The sequence below is a fragment of the Tachysurus vachellii genome, chromosome 13, assembly GCF_030014155.1.
Source record: "Tachysurus vachellii isolate PV-2020 chromosome 13, HZAU_Pvac_v1, whole genome shotgun sequence".
Taxonomy (NCBI): Eukaryota; Metazoa; Chordata; class Actinopteri; order Siluriformes; family Bagridae; genus Tachysurus; species Tachysurus vachellii.
Window position 1 is genome coordinate 2,330,001 of NC_083472.1, and position 15,000 is coordinate 2,345,000.

Here is a 15,000-nt window from a genome sequence, read left to right on the forward strand (position 1 = left end):
CATCATGGGAATGTGTGACTCACATCATAGAACTCGTCAGTCTTGAACACCAGAGTTCCCAAAGAGCCATGTAATGACGTTGGAATAGCCCACGCTGGACCTGACAAATACATGTCGAACGTATGTTACATGGTTACATGGGACACGTCAGAAGTGTCCCAAAGCTCTTGGATAGGTTTGTGACGACACCAGTGATCTACGGTGCCTGAGAGAGGCTTGAGGAAGTCGGGCGATTTAGCCGACTTTGGAGCTCTATTTCGGGATAAAAAGAGAATTTTGCAAGACTCTGGTTGTTCAGTCATTAAGACAGGGTGAACCTGTACTCCAGTTTGTTTACAATTTTAAACCTCTCTTTATAGCAGTTCATTCATTCATTCATCTTCTACCGCTTATCCGAACTACCTCGGGTCTCGGGGAGCCTGTGCCTATCTCAGGCGTCATTGGGCACCAAGGCAGGATACACCCTGGACAGAGTGCCAACCCATCACAGGGCACACACACACTCTCATTCACTCTCACACTCACACACTATGGACAATTTTCCAGAGATGCCAATCAACCTACCATGCATGTCTTTGGACCGGGGGAGGAATCCGGAGTACCCGGAGGAAACCCCCGAGGCACGAGGAGAACATGCAAACTCCACACACACAAGGTGGAGGTGGGAATCGAACCCCCAACCCTGGAGGTGTGAGGCGAACGTGCTAACCACTAAGCCACCGTGCCCCCTCTTTATAGCAGTTATGTAGATGTATTTAGTTTTATACATATACATTCAGACACAAACGTGCGTCTTTTAAGCAGTCGTAAATTTTCTTCGTGATTGGTGAATCGAACGGATTCGTGAACATCGTGCGTCCTTGAACTCCCAATGTTACACTTCTGCCTTGAAGACCTTCATGACTGATTAAACTCCTAATGAGGATGACCTAATAATAAAAAAAACGTTTTTTAAATACTTTTTTCTTAACACCTCTCGGGTCATGAACCTGAAACCCTTGAACCTTGGTTTTCCTCCTGAGTGGAATCAGAGTCAGACTGTGTTTTACTGCAATCGATCTTCTCTGGATATTCAGATGGAGGCTGACCAACACCATATGTCGCTCGCATGTGGTTTTGGTCGTCTGTGATATTGATGTGGAAAAGTAGGGAAAAAAAAATGAAAAATGATTAAAAAAAGAATGGCTGCTGAGGCGAATACTGAAGAAAAATGTTATTAAATGAGGTTCTGTGGAAAACGGAGGACTCCCGCCGAGAAGAGTTTGATGTCTCAACTTTGAGAAAATGTCTATCTCGGAGAAATGTTTTCATTTATGTTCCCTCTGCGTTTACGGGTTCAGTTTAATCGAACTGTCAACCATGTTCCTGCTCAGACGCTCCATCATCAACGATGAAGAGCGCTTAGACGCTCGATACGGCCAGTGAGGACAAAGAATTTTAATGTTTAAACGTTCAAATAACTGATTATTTCATCACCGTCGTTAGAGTGCTGAGACGATTTGAGTTAAAACCCGGTGAGCGTAGAGGCGGAGCCTGGCGTAGACGTGTCCTGTTTATAATCGAGGAGAATTATCCTAAGAATCCTAATTATTTCCCCTCATTTACATTTACAGCATTTATCAGAAGCCCTTATCCAGAGCGACTTACATTTTATCTCATTTTTATACAACTGAGCAATTGCGGGTTAAGGGCCTTGCTCAGGGGCCCAGCAGTGGCAGTTTGGTGGACGTAGGAATCGAACTCACAACCTTCCGATTGGTAGCCCAACACCTTAACCGCTAGGCTTAGTCAAGTCTTGCAGAGGAAATGGAATGAAATCGTTCTAAATGCTAGAAATTTACTTTGAGAAAGAGCGTATTACAAAAAAACCCACAAACGAAACAGAGGCGTACTTTCAGGGCCGAGGTGAACAGCGTGTACTCCGACTCCCAGTCCCACGTCCTGGAGAAGGTCTTCAAAGCGTGCGTGATTAGAAGAACGCCCATAAACAACCAGGAGACTTTCTTCAGAGTCCTAAAGGTGTTGAATAAAAGCTGTTGAATAAAACACACTTGTGTACAAGAATTTAATAGTGTTTTATTATCTAGAAAACGCCTCTCGTAATTAAAGCCAGATGAGACAACCGGGCTTTTGAAAAACAAACGTATATTTGTGTTTCCATGCAGACTTTTCTTTCCCCCAGAATGCACTGCTTTGTTTATTTCAAGAATGGAATTCTGTTGATATATCAAATGTAGCCTGTGGGGAGAAAAAATTGTGTCCATCATCATCCTACTTTAGATTAATTAAAAAAACAACAGGATAAATTATAACGTTTAAATATGAAGGTGTAAAACAATACCAGAGTTTAAAGGTGGGGTCTCCGTTGTTTGAAAGCCGATGTTAACATTTGAAATCACCAAAACAAACACGCCCCTAACCCAGATGGGTCCCACCCCTGTTTTGATAGCTCCGCCCCCACACATACACCAGACAACTATTATGGCGGAACCTGTTGGGGCAGCTGACCGAGGGGATATTTTTATCAATAAACACAATGAGTAATACTATGGTACTACAGATGTGTTTTTGTAGTACTGTGTGTTGTACCGTGAAAGGTTTAGCTCCGTTTCACGTGGAAGACGTTCAGTTCTCTCCAGAGCTGGAAAGCTGATCCTATATTAACACGTCCTACTTCTTACCTTATCGTAAGTCTTTCTTCGGTTTCTTTCTTTGTTTTTATCCTCCATGTCAATGTTAAAACCGCTTTCTGCTAATGTCACACATGCGCACTGAACACTCTCTCCGCCCCATATTGACAAGACACGCCCCTTTCTGCTCATTGGCTACACGTTAGTTTTGTTTTTGTTTTGTTTGTCGTCCCGACTCAGTTTTCTGAAGCATTTCTCAAAACAACGGAGACCCCACCTTTAAGGGAATAAGTATGTGCACCCCTTTCTAACTGGGGACATTCTCTCGTTCTTCACGCCTGAACTGTGGAAGACCTCTCATAAAGGGGAAAAAGCAAACGTCCGAGCTGAACTAAATAACCTCAAAGCATGTGGCACAAAGTGTAATGGTATGAGGAGACGTTGTGGCGTTAGCATCATGCTTTAGAGCTGCTTCCCTTTATCATGATGGAGGAAATCATGAAGAGCTCAAATACTGTTGTGCAGAACTTTCAGCAAATGACCCGACACACACATCCACATCAACAAAGGAACAAAAGAAGACTGAATATATTTAAGCCAGAGCACAGACCTGAAACCTACTGAAATCTGTGGGGTGACCCGCAGCAGGCGGTGAACAGGAGATTCCATTACAATCTGATTCTGATGGATCGCGAAATGGTTTTGCAAGAAAGATCAGGAAAATATTGGCAGCAGAGTCGAGATGTAATTCATCAAAGTAGTGGTTTGGGGGTGTGCAAACTTATGCAACCAGGAATGTTTTATTCTCGATTCTGATTGGTCAGAATGTGTCGATTCTTGTACTGGGCCGGCGCTTTGCGTTAGTGTGCTAAAAAACTGAAAAGGAAAAAAAAAAAAAGTGTGTTATCGTTGCTATGGAGACGGTGTTCGGTTTGAAGACGTTTATGCAGAACATCGACGAAAAGCGTCAAACCGTCGGAGGTGAAATGTCTTTCCATGTCTTACCAACTCTTTGAACTTCATCCCACTTCATCATTTATTAATACGTCATTGATTTTCATCAGCTGCTTATTAAATGATCTATTACTATTCAGTGGTAGATGTAAAAGATTTACCCTCGTAACGCCAGGCTCTTGAAGCCGTGAGCCACCAGGACGCAGAAGCCCATGCTGGGGACGTAGAGCACGCGCTCGGCCACCACGAAGCCCACGGGGAAGAACAGATTGGACGCTGGGATGAACGGGAGGACGAGCAGAGAGAGAGCCTGAGGAAGAGACACGAGAGTCAGTAATTAGTCTCACAGGATTAGCGGCAGCTTACACACGCTTACTGATACGTGACCTTACGGCTAGGAGCTAGGTGTGTAGGCTACGGCTAACATCCTGTACTGTAGGTGCTGTAAAAAAAGATCCAAGCAGACGGAACGGAAAGGGTGAGACGTCTCGATGCAGAGCGAACAGAATGAAGGAGAAACAAAGAAAAAAAAACTAAATTGTTAAAAGTACTAATATTTAATGCTCAATATGAGTTTTTTTTATATTTTACAGACATCTTGCTAGTTTCCATGTGTTTCACGTCTCGGTTCTTCTGACCTACTGTCCATTTTCTTGTTACGATTTTGTCCCTCGCTTTTGGACTGTTATTGTTACGATTAAAGACCATTCACTGGGCATTAAAAGTATACACACCCCTGTGACAAGTGAAGAAATGAATAAATAAGCCACTCCCCTTAACTAGTACTTCATTCAAGAATCTTGTGTCTATTAACTTGGCACACCACAGATTTAAACCTGGACCGCTCCAAAACATTCATCATCTGCTGTATCTTTGGAGAGATAGATTGGATGGGTGGATGGATAGAAGTGCATCAGTCATTTAAATCTGAATTTTAATTTGAAAGAGTGCAGGTTTGGATGAATGAATACTTGAATGGAATCTACACTTGAATGGGTGCTTAGAATGATTGATGGAGAGCTGCTTGGATGGATGGATGGATGGATGGATAGCTGCTTGAATGGATGGATGGATGGATGGATGGAGAGAGCTGCTTGGATGGATGGATGGATGGATGGATGGATGGATGGATGGACATAAAGCTGCTTAGATGGATGGATGGACAGATGAACAGCTGCTCAGATGAAAAGAGGGACAGATGGAAGGATAGACAGCTGCTTAGATGGATGCATGGATGGATAGATGGATGGACATAAAGCTGCTTAGATGGATGGATGGACAGATGAACAGCTGCTCAGATGAAAAGAGGGACAGATGGAAGGATAGACAGCTGCTTAGATGGATGCATGGATGGATAGATGGATGGACATATAGAAAAACAGCTACTTGGATAGATGGATAGACAGCTACTTAGATGGATGGACGGATGGATAGCTGCTTACATGGATGGATGAATGGAGAGATGGATGACAGCTGCTTAGATGGATAGATAGAGAGCTGCTTGAATAGATGGCAAGAAAAAGTGCTGCTTGGGTGGGAGGATGGATGGATGAATGGATGGATGGATGGATGGATGGATGGATAGATGGAGAGCTGCTTGGATGGATGGATGGATGGATGGATAGATGGAGAGCTGCTTGGATGGATGGGTGGATGGATGGAGAGCTGCTTGGATGGATGGAGAGCTGCTTGGAAGGATGGATGGATGGATGGATGGATATAAAGCTGCTTAGATGGATGGATGGATGGATGGATGGATAGATAGAGAGCTGCTTGGATAGATGGCAGGAAAAAGATCTGCTTGCATGGATGGATGGGTGGATGGATGGATGGATATAAAGCTGCTTAGATGGATGGATGAACGGATGAACAGCTGCTCAGATGGAAAGAGGGACAGATGGAAGGATAGACAGCTGCTTAAATGGATGGATGGAGAGCTGCTTGGATGGATGGATGGATAGATAGAGAGCTGCTTGGATAGATGGCAGGAAAAAGATCTGCTTGCATGGATGGATGGATGGATGGAGAGCTGCTTAGATGGATTGATGGATAAGTGAACCGACAGCTGTCTTTGGAAATTCTTCCCTCTTCCCTGTCCACAGCGAGGTCCTATACACGCCTCATGCTGTAATGTCGTCGCTTCGGCGGCCAGATGAGACCAATATGTCAGGACAAAGTAGACGTACAGCTGATCTTCATACGGAGCTCGTCAGAATAATACAATATTATATTATTACTCGTCCTGTGGACGATCACATGGGCCAGTGTTAAAGGGGTGCAAACTTATATAACCAGTTTATTCTGTTCATCCATTTCAGTTAATGTCACATAAAAGGCTTTGTTTGTTCACTGAAACTCACTTGCTTGCTAGATCACATGAGTGCACAAGGATTTGTCCTGCTTTTGTTGCACTTTTAGCTGCAGTGTGTAGAAGTGTTTAATATCCACAGTAAATATTGTGTGTTCTGTACAGAACAAACTCTCACGAAACCAGTGAAAATAAGGAACTGTCAGCTTTCATTCAAGAGCACAAAACCTTTTCAACCCAGTTTCGGTCCACACACACACACATACACACACACACACACACAGACACAGACACACACAGACACAGACAGACAGACACAGACAGACACAGACAGACACAGACAGACACAGACACACACACAGACAGACACACACAGACACACACAGACACACACAGACACACACAGACACACACAGACAGACACACACACAGACACACACACAGACACACACACAGACACACACAGACACACACAGACACACACAGACACACACAGACAGACACACACAGACAGACACACACAGACAGACACACACAGACAGACACACACAGACAGACACACACACACAGACACACACACAGACACACACAGACACACACAGACACACACAGACACACACAGACACACACAGACACACACACTGGAGACTCCTTCAGCACATCATACACACACACACACACACACACACACACACTGGAGACTCCTTCAGCATATCATACACACACACACACACACACACACACACACACATACACACACACTGGAGACTCCTTCAGCACATCACACACACACACACACATACACACACTGGAGACTCCTTCAGCACATCACACACACACACACACATACACACACACTGGAGACTCCTTCAGCACATCACACACACACACACACACACATACACACACTGGAGACTCCTTCAGCACATCACACACACACACATACACACACTGGAGACTCCTTCAGCACATCACACACACACACACACAGTAATATCAGGACCAGATTTGCATAGCATTACGCTGTAGCCGAGTTCACCGTCTCTGTACCTTGAACCCAGACTCGTATTACACGCCGTATTCCTCTCTCTAAGTATTAGGGTCAATAGAAATTGCATTTGAGCCGAGCGATTTAGAAGAGGAAGCGGAAACAGAGGTTCTAAATCAAATCAGGGATTAACCAAAGAAGTGGCTCTTTCAAGTGCACCAGGCCACGAAGAGCCCGACTGCTGAGCAGCGCCGCACTAAATGCTCTCATTGTTCCTGTTCAGACAGGACTGCGCCGTTCTCAACGCTAATCGCTGCTGAATTCGCACGGCTTTGTCTGAAACCTGGGCCATGAGAACAATTAGCAGAACGACTCCATAAATAAACTTAACCCAAGTAGACGATTAGGGTCAAGAGAATCCTGTCGCAGGTCGAAACCTGTGCTTTTTTTAAATGGTTTCACTGAAATGAACACACACACACACACACACACATATATACACACACACACAAAACACACACATACATACATACACACACACACACACTCACACATATATACACACACACAAAACACACACATACATACAAACACACACATACACACACACACAAAACACACACATACATACATACATACACACACACATACATATACACACAAACACACACACACAAAACACACATACACACACATACACGAACACACACACAAAACACACATACACACAAAACACACATACGCACTCGCACACACTCGCACACACAAAACACACACACACTCAATGATAAATGGAATTAAGAGGTTTCTACATCAACAGCTTCACTAAGAAAGCTCCAACTGACTCATTCTGATAAATAGCACGCTTTGTTACGGCGGCCTGTTGCAAGACCAACCCTCGTCTTTTACCCTTCGGCACATCTGTTTTCCGTGTCCTCACAAAATTTATACGTTTACTGAACTACACAAGGCACAAGATAAACGTCGTGCGTTTTCATTATCAATAACCGGGTCGTTCATCTAGGCGGACAGCGCCTTTTGGGAAACGTGATCTTTGGCGGCGACTTCAAACGGCGTCAAAAAGAAAACCGACGGGTCGGAAAACACGCGTCTAGGTGCGAAAAGGACGTGAGAATCGTAGTCATAGTCGTCCAATCGTAGAAGAGAACCTCGGGCCAAAACAAACATGGATTTAAAACCACACATCAATAGCGATCAAAGCGTTCAGAGAAGTTTACAGGGTGCGTGCTGTAATGTTAGCACGATGAGCGCAGACATTCCCGGAAAATGAATGACTGCCAACTGGATAAGGCCGAGTGTCCAAGGGTCCAAAACGCTGGGAATCTTGAGATCGGCTAAACGCGGCCAGTCCAAACAGATTAGCGTCCTTATGCAACTTACAGAGCATAACAGTGTGGACCAAAGCAAACTCTGGCTTTGTCCATTAGCGCTGATTTGTGGTCTCGACGTGTCAACGGATATCCAGCGGAGAAAGGAAGTTTGTCGGAGACACCCAGATGATGAACTGCTCTGAATGTTATCGCATGAGAACTTATCAAGTTGAACTCGTCTTTCTTTCTCTTGTAAACACACGAGACAAGAAGCAGCAATTTTCTAAACTTGTGCAACTGCAGGAACTGTCAGGGGTCAAACACATGTATCAGCACAACAAGAAGATAGACTGTTATAACACTGACGGGAGAACGAGAGGGGAACACACACACACACACACACACAGCGCACACACGCACATGATTATTAGTGATATTAATGTACACATGGTGCCAGGTGAAGATCACGTGTCGATCGGCTTTACCATGAGGACGGTCTTGGCGGAGCTGTGGGCGTGGCGCAGGCTGTGATAGGCCAGGAGGACCAACAGCACATAGAAGGCCAGGGTTGCCAGATTGCGTGGGTCTAGCAGAGACTCCACCAGAGGAATGGTGCCCATGGTCCAGTCACAGCACAGCTCTGAGGGGTTGAGAAGGAGCCAGGCGTTTACAGGAAGCAGGTAGTTAAAGGTGAGCTGGCGAGCCGGTGTGGAGCTGACGGCTGCCGGGTTATCGAACCTGCAACAAACAAACAAATAAGATGCTGTGTTCAACACAATACACACAAACAGTAGGCATATACACACACACAAACAAACAGTAGGCACATACACACACACACACACACACACACACACACACACACACACACACACACACACACACACACACACACACACACACACACACACACACACACACACACACACACACACACACACAAACATTCACAGGCACATACACACACAGCATGCGCGCACGCTCGCACGCGCAGACGCCCACACACAGGCGCGCACACGCACACGCAGGCGCAGGCGCGCACACTCACACGCGGGCGCGCACACGCACACGCAGGCGCACACACACACGCAGGCGCGGACACACACACGCAGGCGCGGACACACACACGCAGGCGCGGACACACACACGCAGGCGCGCACACACACACGCAGGCGCGCACACACACACGCAGGCGCGCACACACACACGCAGGCGCGCACACACACACGCAGGCGCGCACACACACACGCAGGCGCGCACACACACACGCAGGCGCGCACACACAGGCACAATAAAAGATCTGACCACAGACAGTTGGTTTAAAGCAATGTTTGACGGGAAGAGGCCACTGGAGCCACTGAGAGAATAAATGAAAGCATTTCACATTGGAACATCTGTTCTGTCAGTTCCTCTGTAGATACTTAAGGAAGTGCATGTTCTGGATTACAAGCTTTTCTTTCTTTTTTTTTAAATAACCCTCTTCCAAATGAAATAAAATATGTGATTAAACAAAACCCCAAAAGCTGAGACGGTGCCTTAGACGTATCCTTCATTTTAATAATCTTGAAATGGTTTCGTTAAAAGCACTCTGTAAGGAGACTAAGGTTTGTTCTCAGATTTATGAAAGGAGTCTCCAGCATCAAGCTTCGTCACCTCGAAAACCTTTCAGGAGGTGGGCGGGGCATGCTCCGTGTCCCGTGTCAATCACGGTGGCACTAGGCGACCGTCTGCACCGGCGTATGCGGAAGAGGGCAGAGTGTGCTGCGAGATGTTCGGTTGTGAAAGCAAACACAACAGGTACCGAGCTCTGAGGGTTAATCGTTTCCAAACACTTGGGTAGTTATTTATCCGGTTTGTTATTATCGCTCTAATAAATGCCATTTCACTGATGCGCTGTCTTTGAATCTGACACATGTTCTGTGAAGACTTGCCAATACACTAATAGGCATTTTGGCAGCGGTGACTTGTGCCTTTCTGACTCGAGCATCACAAGCTCTCATGCCTTCGTCTCTTCTTGCAGGAAAACGACACGGCGATCGTTACACGTCCTCTCAAACTTAAAAAGGCGTCTGTCGGTGAAACGCCACTCGTTTCTTTGACCGAGCAAAAAAGAATCCGCAAAAGTGTCATAAGCTTTTAAAGCTGTACAAAAAAAAAAAAAAAAACGACAACACTGGAGTGAATGATCTCTTATGGTACTATTCAGACAAGATTAGTTTTAAGTTACACGAGGAAGCAAGTCTGCAGACTGAGCATTCCACTGCCTTTTACAGATTATAAAGATTATGGTGTCTTTTATTTACTACTGAAGGGGCTGTAAAAATAACAGCGGGTAATACAAATCCACTGTGGCGTGACACGGTAAGCGCTTTTTCACATCCTGTAGAAAGTTTCTGTTTTTTTTTATCAGCTTGAAGGCTCTCGAGTCTATGTGCATGCATGGACACAACTCTTCTAACAAGGATAAGGACCAAGAATCCATGGCAGCTTTTGTATTCTTTGTATAATATGCACAAGAAATCCTAAAGAGCACAGAATTCATTTTATTCATCAGAATTTTTGAATTTATTTTTTATTGATTTTCAATTGACTTTCGATCTCTAGAAAAAAACAAATGCATATAAAATTTCCCTATGTCGTCGGGGGCGTACAAACTTTAACGCACTGCTCTGTGAAGGCTCACAGTCACCTCAGAGTTCTGGTTTTATCCATAAACCCAATAGTTCATTCCAGAATAGTTCGTTCCAGGATTCCAGCCACTCTGCACAACCCTCTTTGCTCACAGTTGTATTGTGTCTGGTCCTGTGCCCTGACCCCGGGCTTTCATACAAGGAAAAGAATTCCTGAGGAACGGCTGAGGAATTCCTGAAAGAATTTGGCGAGTAACGTTGCAGTCTCACAGCTTCAGCGTTCCCGGGTTAATCCTCAGATTGTGTTACTGTCTATACAAAAGTTCTCCAAGTATCGGTATGGGTTCACTTCAAGTTCTGGCATTTCCTACCATCTTAAATAGTGGGATTGTAAACCAAGACATGTGGAGTTGGGAGCCCAGGACACTGGGGTTGGGGTTGGGAGCCCAGGACACTGGGGTTGGGGTTGGGAGCCCAGGACACTGGGGTTGGGGTTGGGAGCCCAGGACACTGGGGTTGGGGTTGGGAGCCCAGGACACTGGGGTTGGGAGCCCAGGACACTGGGGTTGGGAGCCCAGGACACTGGGGTTGGGGTTGGGAGCCCAGGACACTGGGGTTGGGAGCCCAGGACACTGGGGTTGGGGTTGGGAGCCCAGGACACTGGGGTTGGGAGCCCAGAACACTGGGGTTATAAATTCCACCCGTTTTAAGATTAGCTCACCTGGTGAAGACGGGCAGCTGCGACTGAATGACCTGCACTCGCACTATAACCAGCAGCAGCGTGCTGATGACCAGCACCACCAACTTCAGCAAGGTCTGCAGCACAGCGTACGGAAACATATCCTTCCCTCGTACCACCTGCAGCGCCATCTCCATCAGCAAGGGCAAGGTGAACTGCGTTACAGACAGAGGGAGGGGAAGACGCCAGACAAAATAAATTATCTGTAACCTGTGTATTATCTGCTATCATCTATAATACTGTACAGACTCTAGGTTAGCTGCAAGGAGCACAGACAAATTATACCATTATTAAAAATAACAAGCAGATAATTAACACAGAAATGCTAGCGCTGGGGTGAGGAGTGATTTGCAACGTTTGGATATGATTTTGTTCGCTTTATGAAGTATTTCAGCAGGCTCCAGTCCGGGGACGTGTAAACAAACAGGTCTAATGGTTTAACGGAAAAGAAAAGAAAGAAAGCACGACAAAATGTTTTTTTATTATTATTATTATTAAATTAAATAACTTAAAAAAATAATAAAATAAAAAAAACATGCGTCGATTTAACAAAGCAAACAGAAAATCTGGGGCAAATTTTGGCGTTAAAATATTTTCAGCTCCTCTATATTTGTAGCTGATAATTCATAATTATACTCATTATTCTCTATAATTATTGTTACTTACCAAAACATACCAAAGTTATTATAGCACATGACCGCATTATTATTACTGTAGGCACTGTAGGCACTTTCACTAGTACTGCTGCTTTAACAATCATCATTATCATTATCATCATCATCATCCTAAAGACACAACTGAGTCAGCTATAGTATAAACACACACTATTATAATAGTAAAATATATCTGATTAAAATATTGGATCGGATTCAGCATTTGGTTCTGATGCAAGTGTGACAGAGACGTCTTACCCCTTGGGCTACAAAAACTTCGTACACGCAGCAAATCCCGATCACGGTGATTCCCTGCTCTTTACATAGAGTCGCTACGGCAACCAGGAACACGGTCAGAACAATGGGCATCCACACTGCCACACAAACACACACAGGGGTTTAATCAACACCAGGGGTTCTTTATATTTATATAGGTTTTTTTTTTAAAAACAGACACAGATTAGCACAGACGTGCGCACAGAGACATACAGACAGACAGACACACACGCACAATGTGTTTGTCTGCATGTAACACACGGACGGACACAGACAGACAGATGCACAGACAGACACAAACACAGACAGAGAGAGCAGAGAGAGAGAGAGAGACAGAGAGAGAGAGAGAGAGAGAGAGAGAGAGAGAGAGAGAGAGAGAGAGAGAGAGGCAGGCAGAGAGAGAGGCAGACAGACAGAGAGGCAGGCAGAGAGGCAGACTGACAGAGAGGCAGGCAGACACAGAGAGGCAGGCAGACACAGAGAGGCAGGCAGACACAGAGAGGCAGGCAGACACAGAGAGGCAGGCAGACACAGAGAGGCAGACAGACACAGAGAGGCAGACAGACACAGAGAGGCAGACAGACACAGAGAGGCAGACAGACACAGAGAGGCAGACAGACACAGAGAGGCAGACAGACACAGAGAGGCAGACAGACAGACAGGGAGGCAGACAGACAGGGAGGCAGACAGACAGGGAGGCAGACAGACAGGGAGGCAGACAGAGAGGGAGGCAGACAGAGAGGGAGGCAGACAGAGAGGGAGGCAGACAGAGAGGGAGGCAGACAGAGAGGCAGACAGGCAGAGAGGCAGGCAGGCAGAGAGGCAGGCAGGCAGAGAGGCAGGCAGGCAGAGAGGTGCACAGAGAGGCAGGCAGAGAGGCAGGCAGACACAGAGGCAGGCAGACACAGAGAGGCAGACAGACACAGAGAGGCAGACAGACACAGAGAGGCAGACAGACAGAGAGGCAGACAGACAGAGAGGCAGACAGACAGAGAGGCGCACAGAGAGGCAGGCAAAGAGGCAAACAGAAATAAATGACACCTGTCTCCCTAGAGAAAACCCCTGTGAATGAGCTGTTACTATAGAAACGCTAAGCAGACACAGAGGCAGGCAGACACAGAGGCAGACAGACAGAGAGGCAGACAGACAGAGAGGCAGACAGACAGAGAGGCAGACAGACAGAGAGAGGCAGACAGACAGAGAGAGGCAGACAGACAGAGAGAGGCAGACAGGCAGAGAGGCGCACAGAGAGGCAGACAGAAATAAACAACACCTGTCTCCCTAAAGAAAACCCCTGTGAATGAGCTGTTACTATAGAAACGCTAAGCAGACAATAATTTAACCCTTATTTGCAGCTGCACCCCCGTCTGATGTGTGACACCTTCTGACGTGTGTATTTATTCATTTAGTCTGTACAACTGCGCTGAGATCAAACTCACATAACGTGATAGGACGAGAACAGTACATGCTGTTCTGAACGTTTACGCAGCGTATACAACCTGAATCTGTCTGGGAGGGAAACGCCGAGAGCGTGTCACCAAACCTGATTAGGAATCTTTTAAATAAACAATCAACAAGCTAATCACATGTTTTACCGATGGAGCGATCGGAGCCTTTCGACTTGGTGTAGGCCAGAAAGGCCGCCAGGAGAAAGATGGAGGACAGCAGCTCGGCTCGGCCCACGACGCCCGTGACCTGGAGGGGAAACAAACGAACAACGTGAGATCGGTTTACAACCCTGGGATAACGTGTGTGGTGCTCAGGAGTGAGGAACCTGTCGAGTTATACACCTCGAGGAACATTTATAAAAACCTGAACCAGAGTTCGAGCTGATTTCTGACACTGATGCTTATTAAACATCTAGTGGTGCAAACATACATGTGCGTAACGAGCAACTCACAAACCGGGACGAAGGAAATAAAACAAGACCAAGCGTTATATCACGATAGAACCAGGGGCCTCGCTGAAGATGAATCCAGGGCCAACAGCTGCTGTCACACACACACACACACACACACACTCGAGTGAGTCAGAGGACCTCGTAGATGGCAAGTCAGAGCAGGCTCCAAGAAACAGCAGCAAAAGAATGACGTGTTTGTTAAACTGGTACAATGAGAATGAGAACAAGCAGATACAGCATTTTGTTCTCCTGATCTTTAACATGGCGGCTAATCTGGTGGCCTGGGACATGTTTATAGTCATCGTGACGGTCAACGAGCGGAGTTTTGACAGGTTCTCGCCACGAAAGGCAGCCCACCAGCAAAAAACATCACGGCGACGATGAATCGACCTTTAAACACCAGACGCTGTTCGTAACTGTTGTTAAAATGATGAAATTAGTAAATATATTTTATTGGCTTTGGTCTGTGGCAGATGCATAAATAACTGTTTTTATTAACAAAAATAAATAAATAAAATAATTCTACAAATAGTTCAGAAAAATGTAAATCAGAAAAGGATCAAAATTACACAAACAAACAAAAGTATAAAA

The 15,000-nt window shown here is 45.7% G+C and overlaps 1 protein-coding gene across 1 annotated transcript in view; it reads right to left on the minus strand.

Annotated features, from left to right (window-relative positions):
* The window catches only part of tmtc3 (transmembrane O-mannosyltransferase targeting cadherins 3), a 37,328-nt gene that overhangs the window by 11,511 nt on the left and 10,817 nt on the right, over positions 1-15,000 (minus strand). The window contains exons 4-9 of the mRNA XM_060885013.1: positions 14,105-14,204; positions 12,492-12,607; positions 11,563-11,735; positions 8,697-8,949; positions 3,746-3,894; positions 1,893-2,013 (exon numbers count right to left, since the gene is read on the minus strand). Of these exons, the coding sequence (XP_060740996.1) occupies positions 1,893-2,013; positions 3,746-3,894; positions 8,697-8,949; positions 11,563-11,735; positions 12,492-12,607; positions 14,105-14,204 (912 nt within the window). The remainder of the gene's footprint in view (positions 1-1,892; positions 2,014-3,745; positions 3,895-8,696; positions 8,950-11,562; positions 11,736-12,491; positions 12,608-14,104; positions 14,205-15,000) is intronic.